The sequence below is a fragment of the Cucurbita maxima genome, unplaced genomic scaffold (genome assembly GCF_002738345.1).
Source record: "Cucurbita maxima cultivar Rimu unplaced genomic scaffold, Cmax_1.0 Cma_Scf00012, whole genome shotgun sequence".
In the NCBI taxonomy this organism is placed as follows: Eukaryota; Viridiplantae; Streptophyta; class Magnoliopsida; order Cucurbitales; family Cucurbitaceae; genus Cucurbita; species Cucurbita maxima.
The window spans coordinates 1,496,686-1,509,613 of record NW_019272028.1 but is presented as its reverse complement, the minus strand read 5'-3'; the positions used below and the strand labels follow the sequence as shown (position 1 = coordinate 1,509,613).

Below are 12,928 nucleotides of genomic sequence, written 5' to 3'. Positions count from 1 at the left end.
AACAAAATTATTAAAATATAAAATTTTAATTGGTTTAATATCTTGGACCTAATTTTAGGTTAAATTAATAAAGTTAATACCTTAAATTTTTTAAATACTCTAAATTTTTTTAAGAAGTCTAAAAAAATATTTTTAACAGTAGACTATTAATACTTTATTTCAAAAATACATTTAACGTTGAACTCAATTTTCTTTATAAAGTTCAAAAATACTCTTATTATTTATTAGTACTATATTTAAAAAATGCCTATATAATTTTAAAAATAACATTAACACCTTTAACTTTATAAAAAAAAAAAAATTGCAAAAATTATTACATGGCGAAAATCCTCCATTTTGAAACATTTAAAAAAAAAGTTTAGATATGCCTTTTTAATAATTTTTTTAGAATATTAATAAAACCCTTATAAACGACATCTTTTAAACACTTATTTTTGAAATTCTTTTTTAACTGGTTCAATGGGAACTTTTTAAATTTTAAAAAAATTGAAAAAGTATATTTTTTTTTAAATTTTCTAAAGTTTAAAATAATTTAAAGAGTTTTTAATAATATTTTTAGACCCTTTATTAAAATTAATTTAGCCTAAATAAATTGGTCCAAAATCAATAAATAAAAACATTTTGAGAGAAGAAAAAACTCAGATCTCAATATACTCCATTTTTAAAATTAAAAATGATGAAATAAAGTATGAAAAAAAAAGATTAAATGAATTGAAAATAAAAAAAAATATGGAGAATCGAAACCAAACCTAAAATTGACTAATCATGTTAATACCCACTAAAGATGGAACAAATATTTGAATGAATTTAATTGGAGGGGTGAATATGGAAATGTATGGGTTTCCATTCACCAACTCATAAAGAAGAAGGAAGCCAAGAATATTTAGATATGAATGTTGGGTTGAAGAAGAAGATGTATAATTAATTTTAGACCAACCTTTAAATTCTTGTTTAATACCCATCCAAGATAGGGAATCTAGGAGACACCCATCGTCATCAGTAAATGCTTTTTTTTCTTCTTCACTTTCAAATTCACCACCAAATCAACATTCAACACATATGTACATTAAAATTATATTATATGCTTTTTTTTTTTTTTTTATATATATGTTATGTAACCATCAAAATCGAATTATTGAGTGAAGTTTATCTTATGAATGCCACATTCTCCACTACTACGTACCATACTCTAATCCATTCCCTCTTTGTAAATTTATTCCATTTCAAACAAATATCAACTCATTCTAAAATTATTTTCATATTACTCTTTAACGTTCAATAACTAATCATTCATTTCATTTTTTTTTTAATTTATAAATTATTTCTCAGTTTTATAAAATCTTATTTGATAATTATTTAGTTTGTGAGTGGTAATATTTTTAAATTAAGTTTATAAAATCTTATTTGTTATATAAAAAAAATAAAGATTTTTTTATAAAAGAAATTCTATCTTTTATTTATTTTGATATAAACAGATGGGTGAAATAAACTAATAAAAATGCATTATTATATATAATAAAATGAATATAGTTTTTTTTTTAAAAAATAAAAATGATATAAATTAATTTGTTCTCTCCATCCTAAAAAAATTCTCTTCGATAAAACACGGCTTGTATACGATATGGAAAAAAAATACAATTTTACGAAACTTCATGATAAAAGAATTGATTCTTTTATATATATATATATATATATATATAATTTTTATTCTCGAGCTTTTAGTATAGTTGTTTCAAAATTTCAAAATAGTGTCCTAAAAAAGTTTTAAATTTAATTTTTATTTATTTCCTAACACTTAAAAGATACATTATATTTTAAGACGGTATACATTTTTTTTCATTACCCTTCATTTATTTTTTTTTTTTTTATCATTGATGTTAGTTATTTTTTATTAATTATAATAAAAATGTTCATTCCTATAAAAATTAATTAAAAATTGTAAACCATAATATTTAATTAATTAAGAGAAGTCGACCCAAAAAAATTAAATATAAGTATTAATTATAAAAAATTAAACTAAACTATTTTGAAATTTAAGGATTATTTGATAAATTATTTTCGAATTTTAGACTCTCATCAATAATCTATAAAACATTAGCCTTCTAAGATTTCTGATTATTAAAAACGGCATCCACACGTAAATTTAATTTTTTAGAAATCTCATTAAAAAAAAATTTGTGTTTCATTTTTGGGATTTAAAATCCTTATTTAATTTCCTCCATTAAAACAAAAGGTATTTTCCACTTTTCACCATTTTTTTTTCTTCAAATGGTCCCTAATCTTTTGACAATTTCATTTGTGTCTTTATGAAATCACTTTTTTATTTTTATTTTAAATAATTAAGTCCCCATTTCATCGTATATACAAAACAATATAAAATTAACAATATAGTATTTACTTTGAAAAATAAATGAAAATTTTAGCTTATTATTGTAATTATACACCAAACTCTTGCACGTGCGAAATAATACATATGTTACCAACAAAGGAAAGGATAGAGAGGTAAAAAAGCCATTTTCCCTTTAAAAACTTTATTACTTTTTTAATTTTATCTGTATGGGAGCCCATTTTAAAATCATAAAATTGAATGGACAAGACAATTCTGATCGGACGGTTCAGATTTAACCTGCAAAAGTCGTCTGTAAAATAAATGTATTTATACATATTATTCGTAGTTTCGGAAAAATTCCAAGATTACAAGAGGATGGTTCCGAATCAGTAGGGCTATTCTAGTCTTTTCACATTATTGGGAACTATAAATTGCGGTCGGACCCCGACTATCAAGTTTACCCGCTGATAACAACCAGAGGTTGCACAGTGCGTCGTTGAATCAATTCCGCTCTGGGACTGATTTTCCGGTCGTCGGAGTTCCTGTTTTCTGATCAAACATTCGTACTCTCTCTTTTTCCATCTCTCTATTTCTCTTTAGTGTTCATTTTGTTCTTCGATTTTTCTCTGATTCGAGGTTTGTTTTTGTGTTTTTTTCTCAGAGGTTTTCGAGACTGACGAAGAGCTGGGTAATAACAGAGCTGGTGGTGTGATGGGGTTTTGTGTTTCCCCATTGGGAACACCGGCTAGGTTACTGTGGAGTACCAGCTTCTTCCGCCACAAGCTCATGATTTTTTAATTTTCAGCTCTGTCGCTGAAAATACCAAACCCCCATCTAAATCTTTTCTCGTTTTAATAAAGATCTCCCTCGATTGCGTGTTCCTCTGGCCAATCCGTAAATCGCTGGTGATCCCCTGTTCACGATACCTGTTTCAGATTTTAGAGAATAATTGATGATGACGGACGGTTTGATCTTCAACCGGTCTCCAGGTCACAGCAACATGCTGTTTTTCGGGAGTGGCGATTCCGTTCTTCGTGGTAATTTTCATTTAGTTCACTGATTAGTAGCGGAATTGATGAATTTTTCATTCGAGGGGGTTTTAAATAAGTATATCGAGATTAAATTTCTTTAAATTGTGATTCTGCAAATGTTAGAACCAAGGTTCGCGATGGGGATGGAGGAAACTTCAAAGAGGCGACCCTTTTTCAGCTCACCGGATGACCTGTTCGACGACGACTACTACGATGACCAACCGCCTGAGAAGAAGCGCCGGCTAACTCAAGAGCAGGTATTCAAGCAATTCTAGTTTTGATAATATAGCGCATTTATTTCATTAATTGTTTCGAATCAATGCTGATCTCATTGTTAGCAAGTTCTGTGATGAGAAAAAATTAAGCATCGTTCTTAGATTCTGAAACTTCACTCTTTCTCTAGATAAAATGCTAAAGGAAAATCCCCACAGGGGAATCGTGTACATGGCTAGTATAATTGGGTACAATATCAAGTTCATTTTGAGTATACAGTTTGTTTCTGTTATGTTTCTGGTTTTCTTTACTGTTCTTTTTTTTATCCTTCAATGTTCCATTGCTTATTAATTACTGAGACTGCGCACCTTAGATTTTTATAACAATCTTTACTGCTGATTAACCCTTATTCATGGCCAACGATTAGGTGCATCTGCTGGAGATTAGTTTTGAATCAGAAAATAAACTGGAGCCAGAGCGCAAGACTGAGCTAGCAAACAAACTGGGTCTGCAGCCAAGGCAAGTGGCTGTGTGGTTTCAAAATCGCCGAGCTCGATGGAAGACAAAGCAGCTTGAAAGGAACTATGATCTTCTCAAATCTTCATATGGTTCCTTTCGTTCGAGCTATGACTTTGTTGTCAAGGAGAATGAACGGCTCAAAGCCGAGGTATTTATCCCCACTGTAGTTTGTCATTTTGGCACTTTGGTTTTACAGTGGAGATTTTACCTTTGCTTCTGAACTGTTATTAATTGTCCATAAACCTTTCATATGTTTATGCCAAGTCTTGTAGATGCTGAAAACTGTCTTTGATGTGACATATTTTCTGGACACAAGTTTAAGTAGAATTCTTTGTAAACCTTTAGGATGGTGGCCATTTATCTTAGTTTCTTAAGATGACTCTGTAGTTTCGAGTTAATCTTACAAGTTTCTTAGTCACATTTAATCTAAGGACGTCTTGTAAACTTGTGGTCGTACAGTTGAGTTCGATTTTTTAGGCACGAGAAGTTAATCTGGCATAGGTTCATAACCCAATTCCAAGGATTGAGAGAATATATGGGTTACTTTCATAGGGACCCAGTATTGTTATATACCTACCAGTCTCTTATGCATGCTCAATTTCTGAACTCAGGTAGCTTCTTTATCTGAGAAACTTCTAGCTAAGGAAGTGGTTGAATCCTCGTTTCAAGCTAAGAAATCCGAGCCATTTTTGGAACACCAAATCCTTGTTCCTGTTGTGCAACATAGTATGAAGATTGAGGACCACCATAGTTGCAGGAGCAATGGAAGTGCCGTGCTGGACGAGGACGGTCCTCATCTCTTAGACAGTGGGGATTCGTACCTCCTGAGCAATGACTATAATGGCTGTGTTTTGCCCGTTTTTGGAATGAACTCGGAGGAGGAGGATGGAAGTGATGATGGTCAGGGTTACTTCTCAGCCGTTTATACAACAGACGATCAGCAGACTCATGAGGTAGAGCCTTTGACCTGGTGGGACTGGACGTCGTAATGCAATGTTCGAATCATCTCGATATGTAGTTGGGTGGAACTATAATATAAGGTTTACTGTTTGATACAGATGAATAAGGTTAAGGCTAGTGTGAATATTCCTTAGTTAATGCATGTGTATGGATAAAACTTGCATCTTGTACCATTACACTGTTGTTGTTGTTCTGTGTTAAGGCCTTAGTTGGGCACCTTCAGAACTGGCGAAGTTGTAAAAATCTTTGTAATGTTGACCTTTTCTTTTTCGTTTCACACCCTCAATGTGTTTATCTTTTAAGAGCTTCCTTTCACAAGCGTTAAGGCGTTAGTTGGGCACTTTAGAAAGCACGTGATTAAGAACCCAACATGTTAAAATGACTCATGTTGATATATTGGATAGTTTTCACTCTTAGAAGTGAGAAATAAATAATATGATAATCTCGTAGGGAAATGTTAGGACATGCTAAGTGTTGATTTTGATTTCAAATCCTAAATATGGGGTGTAATATATAAGTATTATAAGATCATGATCACCAGAGTTGTAGAGAATCAAATAGTGTATATCAGATTGTTTTTCTGTGCCTGAGATCTCAAAGAACAACATCCATTAAATTCATTGTATTTGAATAGATCAATCCCTCTAAACCCATTTTTTTTCAGAAGAACAAAGACACATGCTAGCTTGTTCCTCTCCCCACCTTGACTAATGAAACAGGAAAGACATTAAATGAAAAGGGTCATGTTTGCTGCAAATTAAATGAGGGTTGCTGTTAGAAAGATGACAAAAAGAGTAGCTGAAAGGATATAACTTCATGGCCATGGTGGCTATATTCCAACCTTTGAACTCATCTCAGTTCATAGTCCTTGCTTCTTCTTTAATTTAGACTCCCAATACCTCCAAAGCCAAAGAACCCGGCAAAGGAATTGAGTGGCCAAACAGTGAATAGTGGTTTTGGTCCCCAAACAGTGAATGGTGGCTAGATTCCTACCTTTAAACTCTATCATCTATCATCTCAGTTCATAGAAATTGTTCTCTTACATATTGCTTTTGTAATTCTCTCCAATCGATGCGTGGTCTTACAATTCATTTCTTCAAGCTCCAGCGTCTTCGCTAGCACACTGGGTAGAGAGAGGTTTCCACACCCTTATAAAAATATTTCGTTTCTCTCTCTAACCAATATGAGATCATACAAAATTTTGAATTTTGAGATCTTTTTATAACATAACATATGACCGACAAACAGTAAGAATAAGATTTTGTATTGACGAATTATACTATGAACTTTACATCCTCGTTGTTATTGAAAAATGGAAAATGGACCTAAGAGTTCACATACGAACAATATATATTAAGTTACACGTTATGACTCAAATTTAGAAGACAGGAAAGTAAAAAAAGAAAAAAAAATTATAAATATTAGTAATCCAATTAAGTTTGATAATTGATTATATGATATGTAAAAATAAAATAGTATTGTAGGACCCTATTTCCACTCCTTGACATGTGCTTTGGAATAGTGTTTTGAAATTTCTACTATATATATATATATATATATTTTTTTTTTGTAAGAAAATAAAGTATTGGAGAAAATCATGATCTAACTTCTCAACTAATATCAACTAATATCACGAAACAACAGTTCGTAGTTTACGACATTTTGAAGGTATATTTGTATTGTATCAAGCAAATAGTTATCGTTCTTCTTTTTATGTTCATTATTGTCCTCCCCTGATCATCAATTCTTCTACTCGCATCATACATTGAAATTATTGAATTTTTCTATTTGGTTTTATTTATCTTAAAATGGTCCACTAATTAAAGTTGACCGTTTTCCCTTCATCAAGAGACAACGGTAGTCATGTTAGTAGTCACATACATTTCTTCTTTTTTTCAACGGTTTTATTTGCTTTTACTTTCTTGATTTTGTTAGGGAATGAAGTGGACAACTCGATAAAAGAAATTTGATATGTTTTTTAGTTCAACAATGGAGGGACGAAAATATTGGAATCTCTAACTTCTTGGTTGAGATTACTTTGAGTAGATTGACTGAGTTATGTTCAAATTGACTAGAAATTTGATATGTGGGTTTGAAACAAATGAATATCTATATTCAATTATCTAAAAAGAATAAAATAATAGGAAACAAACAAAAGAAAGGATTATCCACCAATGTATTTATATCCTACTTTTCAAACAAACAAAGAACGTGTTACTTGTACAATCAATCTGTTCTAACAAAAATTGATTCCCCCATGTTTAAAAAATTTCCTTTTCCCAAGCTTAGTTATTGCAGTAACTGAGAAACAAAATGGATCGTAAATTCTAACAAACTATGATACTTTATTCATTAAAAAAAGCTTGAATCAAGCTCAGCCAATCAATCCACATAATAAATTCTGAACAACCATTGCTTTCATAGTTTTCTTTTCATTCTTCCATTGCTATCATTGCGAAGGAATTTTAAGCTTTTCAATCACAATGCATGTAAGTTGATACAGTACCCACGTTTCTCAGATTGAGCTCATTAAGTTCATTGTTCATTGTTCATTGCTTGTCTGCATTTTCTTTTGCAGTTTTCCTCCATGCAACTGACCAGAAAGCTTCCTTGCTTCAATTTTGGGACATTTTTCCTCTGAATTAGCCTTAATGGATCCGAACTTGATCTGGGGTTATCCTGAAAAGGTATTTTCATCTGTTATTTCAACAGATGGTTCTAGAAATCTGATCTTCTTGGCTTTATTTTGTTGCAGAGGGATTCATGGAGGACAATTTTCACTTTGGCTTATCAGGCTTTGGGGGTTGTTTATGGGGATTTGAGCACTTCTCCGCTGTATGTGTACAAAAGCACTTTTGCAAAAAACCTTCAGCACTCTGAGACGAATGAGGAGGTTTATGGGGTTCTTTGCTTTGTGTTTTGGACTTTGACACTTATCCCTTTACTTAAATATGTGTTCATAGTTCTTAAAGCTGATGATAATGGCGAAGGAGGAACTTTTGCTCTGTATTCACTGCTCTGCCGCCATGCTCGCCTTAGCTCCCTTCCAAATCAACAGCTTGCAGATGAGGAGCTTTCTGCTTATAAAAGAGATACACCTGAACCCACTAGTAATTTTAGTTTCAGTTCTTGTTTGAAAGCAACTCTGGAGAAATGTAAAGTTTTGCAGAGAATCTTGCTTGTTCTTGCCTTGATTGGGACTTGCATGGTTATCGGTGATGGAGTTCTCACACCAGCAATTTCAGGTGGCTGATTTGGTTTTTATGTTTTATTAGATGAAAAAATGTTATTCTAAGTTGGGAGGTTTTTGTTTTTTGTTCATATTGTGCAGTCTTTTCAGCTGTGTCAGGGGTTGAGTTATCCATGGCTAAGGAACATCACCAATGTAAGTTTCTTTTTCAGTTCATCCCTGAATTTTGTGATACCTTGATGGATCTGCTTCTACTGTTCCAATGGAGGCCAATTGATCTGTATTAGCTTTTGTATTATCTTTGTATCAACATGTGAGATCTCACATCGGTTAGAGAGGGAAACGAAACATTCTTTATAAAAATATGGAAATCTCTCCCTAGTAGACGCGTTTTAAAATCGTGAGGCCAACAGTGATACGTAACGAGCTAAAACAGACAATACCTGCTAGCGATGGGCTTGAACTGTTGCAAACGGTATCAGAGCTAGCCAGCCCCCAGGGGGTGGATTGTGAGATCTCACATAAGCTGGAGAGGGGAACAAAGTATTTTTTATAAGGGCGTGGAAGCCTCTCCCTAGTAGACGCGTTTTAAAACTGTGAGGCTAACGACGATACGTAACGAACTAAAGCGGACAATATCTGCTAGTGGTGGGCTTGAGTTGTTGCAAATGGTATCAGAGCCAGCCAATGAGGACGCTGGGCCCCTAAGGGGTGGATTGTGAGATCCCACATCGGCTGGAGAGGGGAACGAAACATTCTTTATAAGGGTGTGGAAACCTCTCCCTAGTAGACGCGTTTTAAAATCGTGAGGTTGACGACGATACGTAACGAGCCAAAGCGGACAATATCTGTTAGTGGTGAGCTTGAGCTATTACATTAAAATTTTAGATTCGATATCTTCTCAAATGCGAGGAAGTCAATGAGTAGAATTGCTGGTTTGGTTAGATATAGTCTTGAATAAGATGATCAAATTTGTAAAATGGTTTGGTGGAGTCGGCTAGTCTCTTGCTTTTGTCGTACTTTTTGGTAGCAACTCTTGAATGCTCATAAACATTGCACAAATGTAGGCAAGATTTTGATCATATGAAACAAAATTCCTGTTCTTATTGCCTTGTGATTTTGTTCTCTCATCTTTCCTTGTAGTAGCATTTACTTGTAACTTTTTTTGGTGTTTATTTCGAAAGAATGTTCCGTTCTGTTGCAGATATTAAAGTTCCTCTGGCATGTGCCATTTTGGTATTCTTGTTTGCATTACAACATTACGGCACGCATCGGGTCGGGTTCCTGTTTGCTCCAGTTGTAATTGTATGGCTTCTATGCATCAGTGCCATTGGTTTGTACAATATCTTCTATTGGAATCCTCTTGTTTACAAAGCACTCTCCCCATATTACATGTATAAGTTCTTGAAAAAAACCAAAAAGCAAGGTTGGATGGCGTTGGGCGGAGTCCTCTTGTGTATAACGGGTACGATGATGTTAGATCCAACCGCAATCAATTCTTTACGTCTGTTTCCTTTGTTTCTGATATGTTCGATTATGATTTTCAGGCTCGGAAGCTATGTTTGCTGATCTTGGACACTTCTCACATTTTTCTATCAAGGTACTAATCTGAAGCAAAACAATCCACGATAATATGATATTGTCTACTTTGAGTATAATCCCCCGAGGCTTTACTTTTGGCTATTCCATTGCCCTCATACCAATACAGATAGTGTTCCTTACTTATAAACCCTCGATCTTCCTCTTAATTAGCTAATGTGGGACTACTACTCTCAATAATCCTCAACAATCCTCCCCTCGAACAAAGTACACCATATAGCCTCCTCTGAGACCTCCTTCTCTAGAGCTCTCGAACAGCCTCCCCTTAATCGATACTCAACTCCTTCTTTGGAGTCCTTGAACAAAGTACACCCTTTGTTCGACACTTGAGACGCTCGACTCCTTCTGTCGAACAAAGTACACCCTTTATTCGATACTTAAGTCACTTTTGACTACACCTTCGAGACTCACAACTTCTTGGTTTGACACTTGAGGATTCTATTGACATTGCTAAGCTAATCGCATGACTCTGATACCATGTTAGGAACCATGATCTTCCACAATGGTATGATATTATCCACTTTAAGCATAAGCTCTAAAGGCTTTGCTTTTGGTTCTCCCAAAAGGCCCCATACCAATGGAGACACAGTGTTACTAACTTATAAACCCATAATCTTCCTCTTAATTAGCCAAGGTAGGACTACTCCTCTCAATAATCCTCAACACTCTTTAGCTTTTCAGGTTACGAGCACAATATTTCAACGTTTTCGTAACAATAAGTCACAATTCTGCAGCTTGCTTTCACTTTTGTGGTTTATCCATCCTTAGTTCTTGCATATATGGGACAAGCTGCTTATCTTTCTAAGCATCACAATCTCGACAACGATTATCGAATCGGATTCTATGTTTCTGTTCCTGGTAGGTTGGTTTTAGTATTACCTTTCTTTTTAGTTGAACCAAATAGGCCAATATGAAGTAATGTAAGGAGCTGCCTACGTCTTTTTGCAGAGAAAGTAAGATGGCCTGTTCTTGCAATAGCAATACTTGCAGCAGTTGTGGGCAGTCAAGCAATCATCACGGGCACGTTTTCGATCATCAAACAATGTTCTTCTTTGGGTTGTTTTCCAAGAGTAAAGATCGTTCATACGTCTTCGAAAATACATGGCCAGATTTACATTCCCCTCATCAACTGGATACTAATGATATTATGTTTAGCTGTTACCATTGGATTTCGAGAGACAGAACGCTTGGGCAATGCAGCAGGTATTTGTTCATTGCTAATACTTTTTATCATCTGTTTCTTGAACTTAACGACAAGTCGGTCTGTTTGTTTATCATTCAGGGTTGGCAGTTATTACCGTTATGCTAGTCTCGACGTGCCTAATGTCACTTGTTATTGTGTTATGTTGGCATAAAAGTGTCCTCCTAGCCATAGCCTTCCTAGTCTTCTCTGGCTCCATAGAAGCTCTCTACTTTTCTGCCTCTCTTATGAAGTTCTTTGAAGGGGCTTGGGTTCCTATTGCACTTTCACTGACATTCCTTGTGGTTATGTATGTTTGGCACTATGGCACTCTAAAGAAATATGAGGCTGATGTTGAAAACAAAGTCCCTATAAATTGGCTCCTTGGTATAGGTCCCAAAATCGGGATCGTTCGGGTTCGGGGGATCGGCCTTGTACATACCGAACTCGTTTCAGGGATCCCTTCCATTTTCTCTCATTTTGTCACAAACATTCCAGCCTTCCACGAAATTCTAGTCTTCCTCTGCATCAAATCTGTCACAATGCCTCATGTGAGGCCTGAGGAAAGGTTCTTGGTAGGAAGAGTTGGGCCGAAGGAGTATCGACTCTACCGCTGCATTGCACGATATGGCTACCGTGATGTGCACAAGGATGACTTGGAATTCGAGAGAGACCTCGCCTGCAGCATTGCAGAATTCATCCGATCCGAGAAAACAGAATGCAACACTTTCAGACACAATGACTTGGATGACAATGACGACAACGAAAGAATGAGAGTGATTGGGACTTCATCAACTCAACTAAACGGTATACAAATGTGTGAAAACGAATCATGTTCTTTGCCGATCATCGACAGTTCAGAGATAAGGTCGGAGAGGTTGAGGAGGAAAAGAGTAAGGTTCGTTGTACCCGAAAGTACGAAAATGGATGTCGATACGAGGAGAGAGCTGCAAGAGTTGATGGAAGCAAGGGAGGCAGGAATGGCATTCATAATGGGACATTCATACGTGAAGGCAAAGAAAGGATCAGGTTGGATGAAGAAGGTTGTGCTTAATTATGGGTATGATTTCTTGAGGAAAAACTCAAGAGGCCCATCTTATGCTTTGAGTATTCCTAATGCTTCTACTCTTGAGGTTGGTGTGGTTTATTATGTTTAAAAAATTGTAGTTTTGTGTATTCTTTTTTAAATATGAAACAATTATGAGCGGTTGAATTTAGCCCTAATTTGAAAGTTTAGGAACTTATTAAATATATTTTAGTGTCTTAATTAGATTAATTACATAAATTTTATAATTTTTGAAATAAAAATAAAAAAACATGAATTTTGATGGGTATTTAAAGCAATGGATCATGGATTCACAAAACCCAACAAAGAAGGAAATGGATGGTTCATATATATATATATATATATAAATACATACTTTGGTTAAAGTACAATTTGAGCATTAAAGATTAATTAATAGATTTTTCAAAGAAAACATTCTTTGAGAGAGAAAGATTAGAGGTGTATTACTGTTATTAATATTATTCCACACAATAATTGAGATCTGAAATGGAAAGGCACGTGATGGGCTGAGGACAACAAATCATTAAAAAACAAAAAACATTTTTCTAACATTTTTATTAAATTGATATCCTAATTACACTCTAAGTTTAGTTTGATCTAATAATATAATACTTGAATCGAATTGGATGAGTTTATTCAAATTTTTGTATGATATGGCCAATCAGATCGATTTTTCATTGAATGTTTGAATCGTCCCCTCATAACAAAGCTGAAGTTTACAAAAACTTGATTTTGAAGTTTTACGGGTTTTGGACCAAAAGCACAGGGAATGTTTCTTTATGTAGTCTTCTACCTTCTTTCTCTTTGTCCGAAAAAGTGATTTCTTAGGTTATTTTTTTAA

General features: G+C 34.3%; 3 protein-coding genes across 4 annotated transcripts; 2 read left to right on the top strand and 1 right to left on the bottom strand.

Moving 5' to 3' along the window:
* Nucleotides 1-3,479: 3,479 nt before the first annotated feature.
* LOC111487568 lies at nt 3,480-4,342 on the bottom strand. The gene is given in 3 exon segments (XM_023135018.1): nt 3,480-3,602; nt 4,073-4,172; nt 4,287-4,342. Coding segments are annotated over 3 exon segments (279 nt in total).
* Nucleotides 4,152-12,236, top strand: LOC111487413 (potassium transporter 8-like). Of its 2 annotated transcripts, none has more exons than XM_023134808.1 (9): nt 4,152-4,240; nt 7,631-7,739; nt 7,808-8,297; nt 8,384-8,437; nt 9,447-9,707; nt 9,790-9,842; nt 10,576-10,699; nt 10,790-11,044; nt 11,124-12,236. In XM_023134808.1, exons 2-9 carry the CDS (start codon nt 7,704-7,706, stop codon nt 12,176-12,178), a joined length of 2,328 nt encoding a protein of 775 aa, XP_022990576.1. In that variant the 5' UTR covers nt 4,152-4,240; nt 7,631-7,703; the 3' UTR covers nt 12,179-12,236. The 2 variants fall into 2 exon arrangements, with proteins under 2 accessions (XP_022990576.1, XP_022990575.1); XM_023134807.1 differs by lacking the exon at nt 4,152-4,240 and adding an exon at nt 7,358-7,541.
* LOC111487567 (homeobox-leucine zipper protein HAT5-like) lies at nt 4,628-5,081 on the top strand. Its single transcript, XM_023135015.1, has 2 exons — nt 4,628-4,651; nt 4,704-5,081. The coding sequence occupies exons 1-2, from the start codon at nt 4,628-4,630 to the stop codon at nt 5,079-5,081; spliced, it is 402 nt and encodes a 133-aa protein (XP_022990783.1).
* Nucleotides 12,237-12,928: the final 692 nt, after the last annotated feature.

Excerpts from the sequence above, each read along its gene's own strand:
- LOC111487567 (XM_023135015.1), top strand. The coding sequence starts at position 4,628 with ATGGGTTACTTTCATAGGGACCCA. Across the intron at positions 4,652-4,703 it reads GTTACTTTCATAGGGACCCA|GTAGCTTCTTTATCTGAGAA; the intron begins GTATTGTTATAT and ends TTCTGAACTCAG.
- LOC111487413 (XM_023134808.1), top strand. The coding sequence starts at position 7,704 with ATGGATCCGAACTTGATCTGGGGTTATCCTGAAAAG. Across the intron at positions 8,438-9,446 it reads GGCTAAGGAACATCACCAAT|ATATTAAAGTTCCTCTGGCA; the intron begins GTAAGTTTCTTT and ends GTTCTGTTGCAG. Across the intron at positions 10,700-10,789 it reads ATTCTATGTTTCTGTTCCTG|AGAAAGTAAGATGGCCTGTT; the intron begins GTAGGTTGGTTT and ends GTCTTTTTGCAG.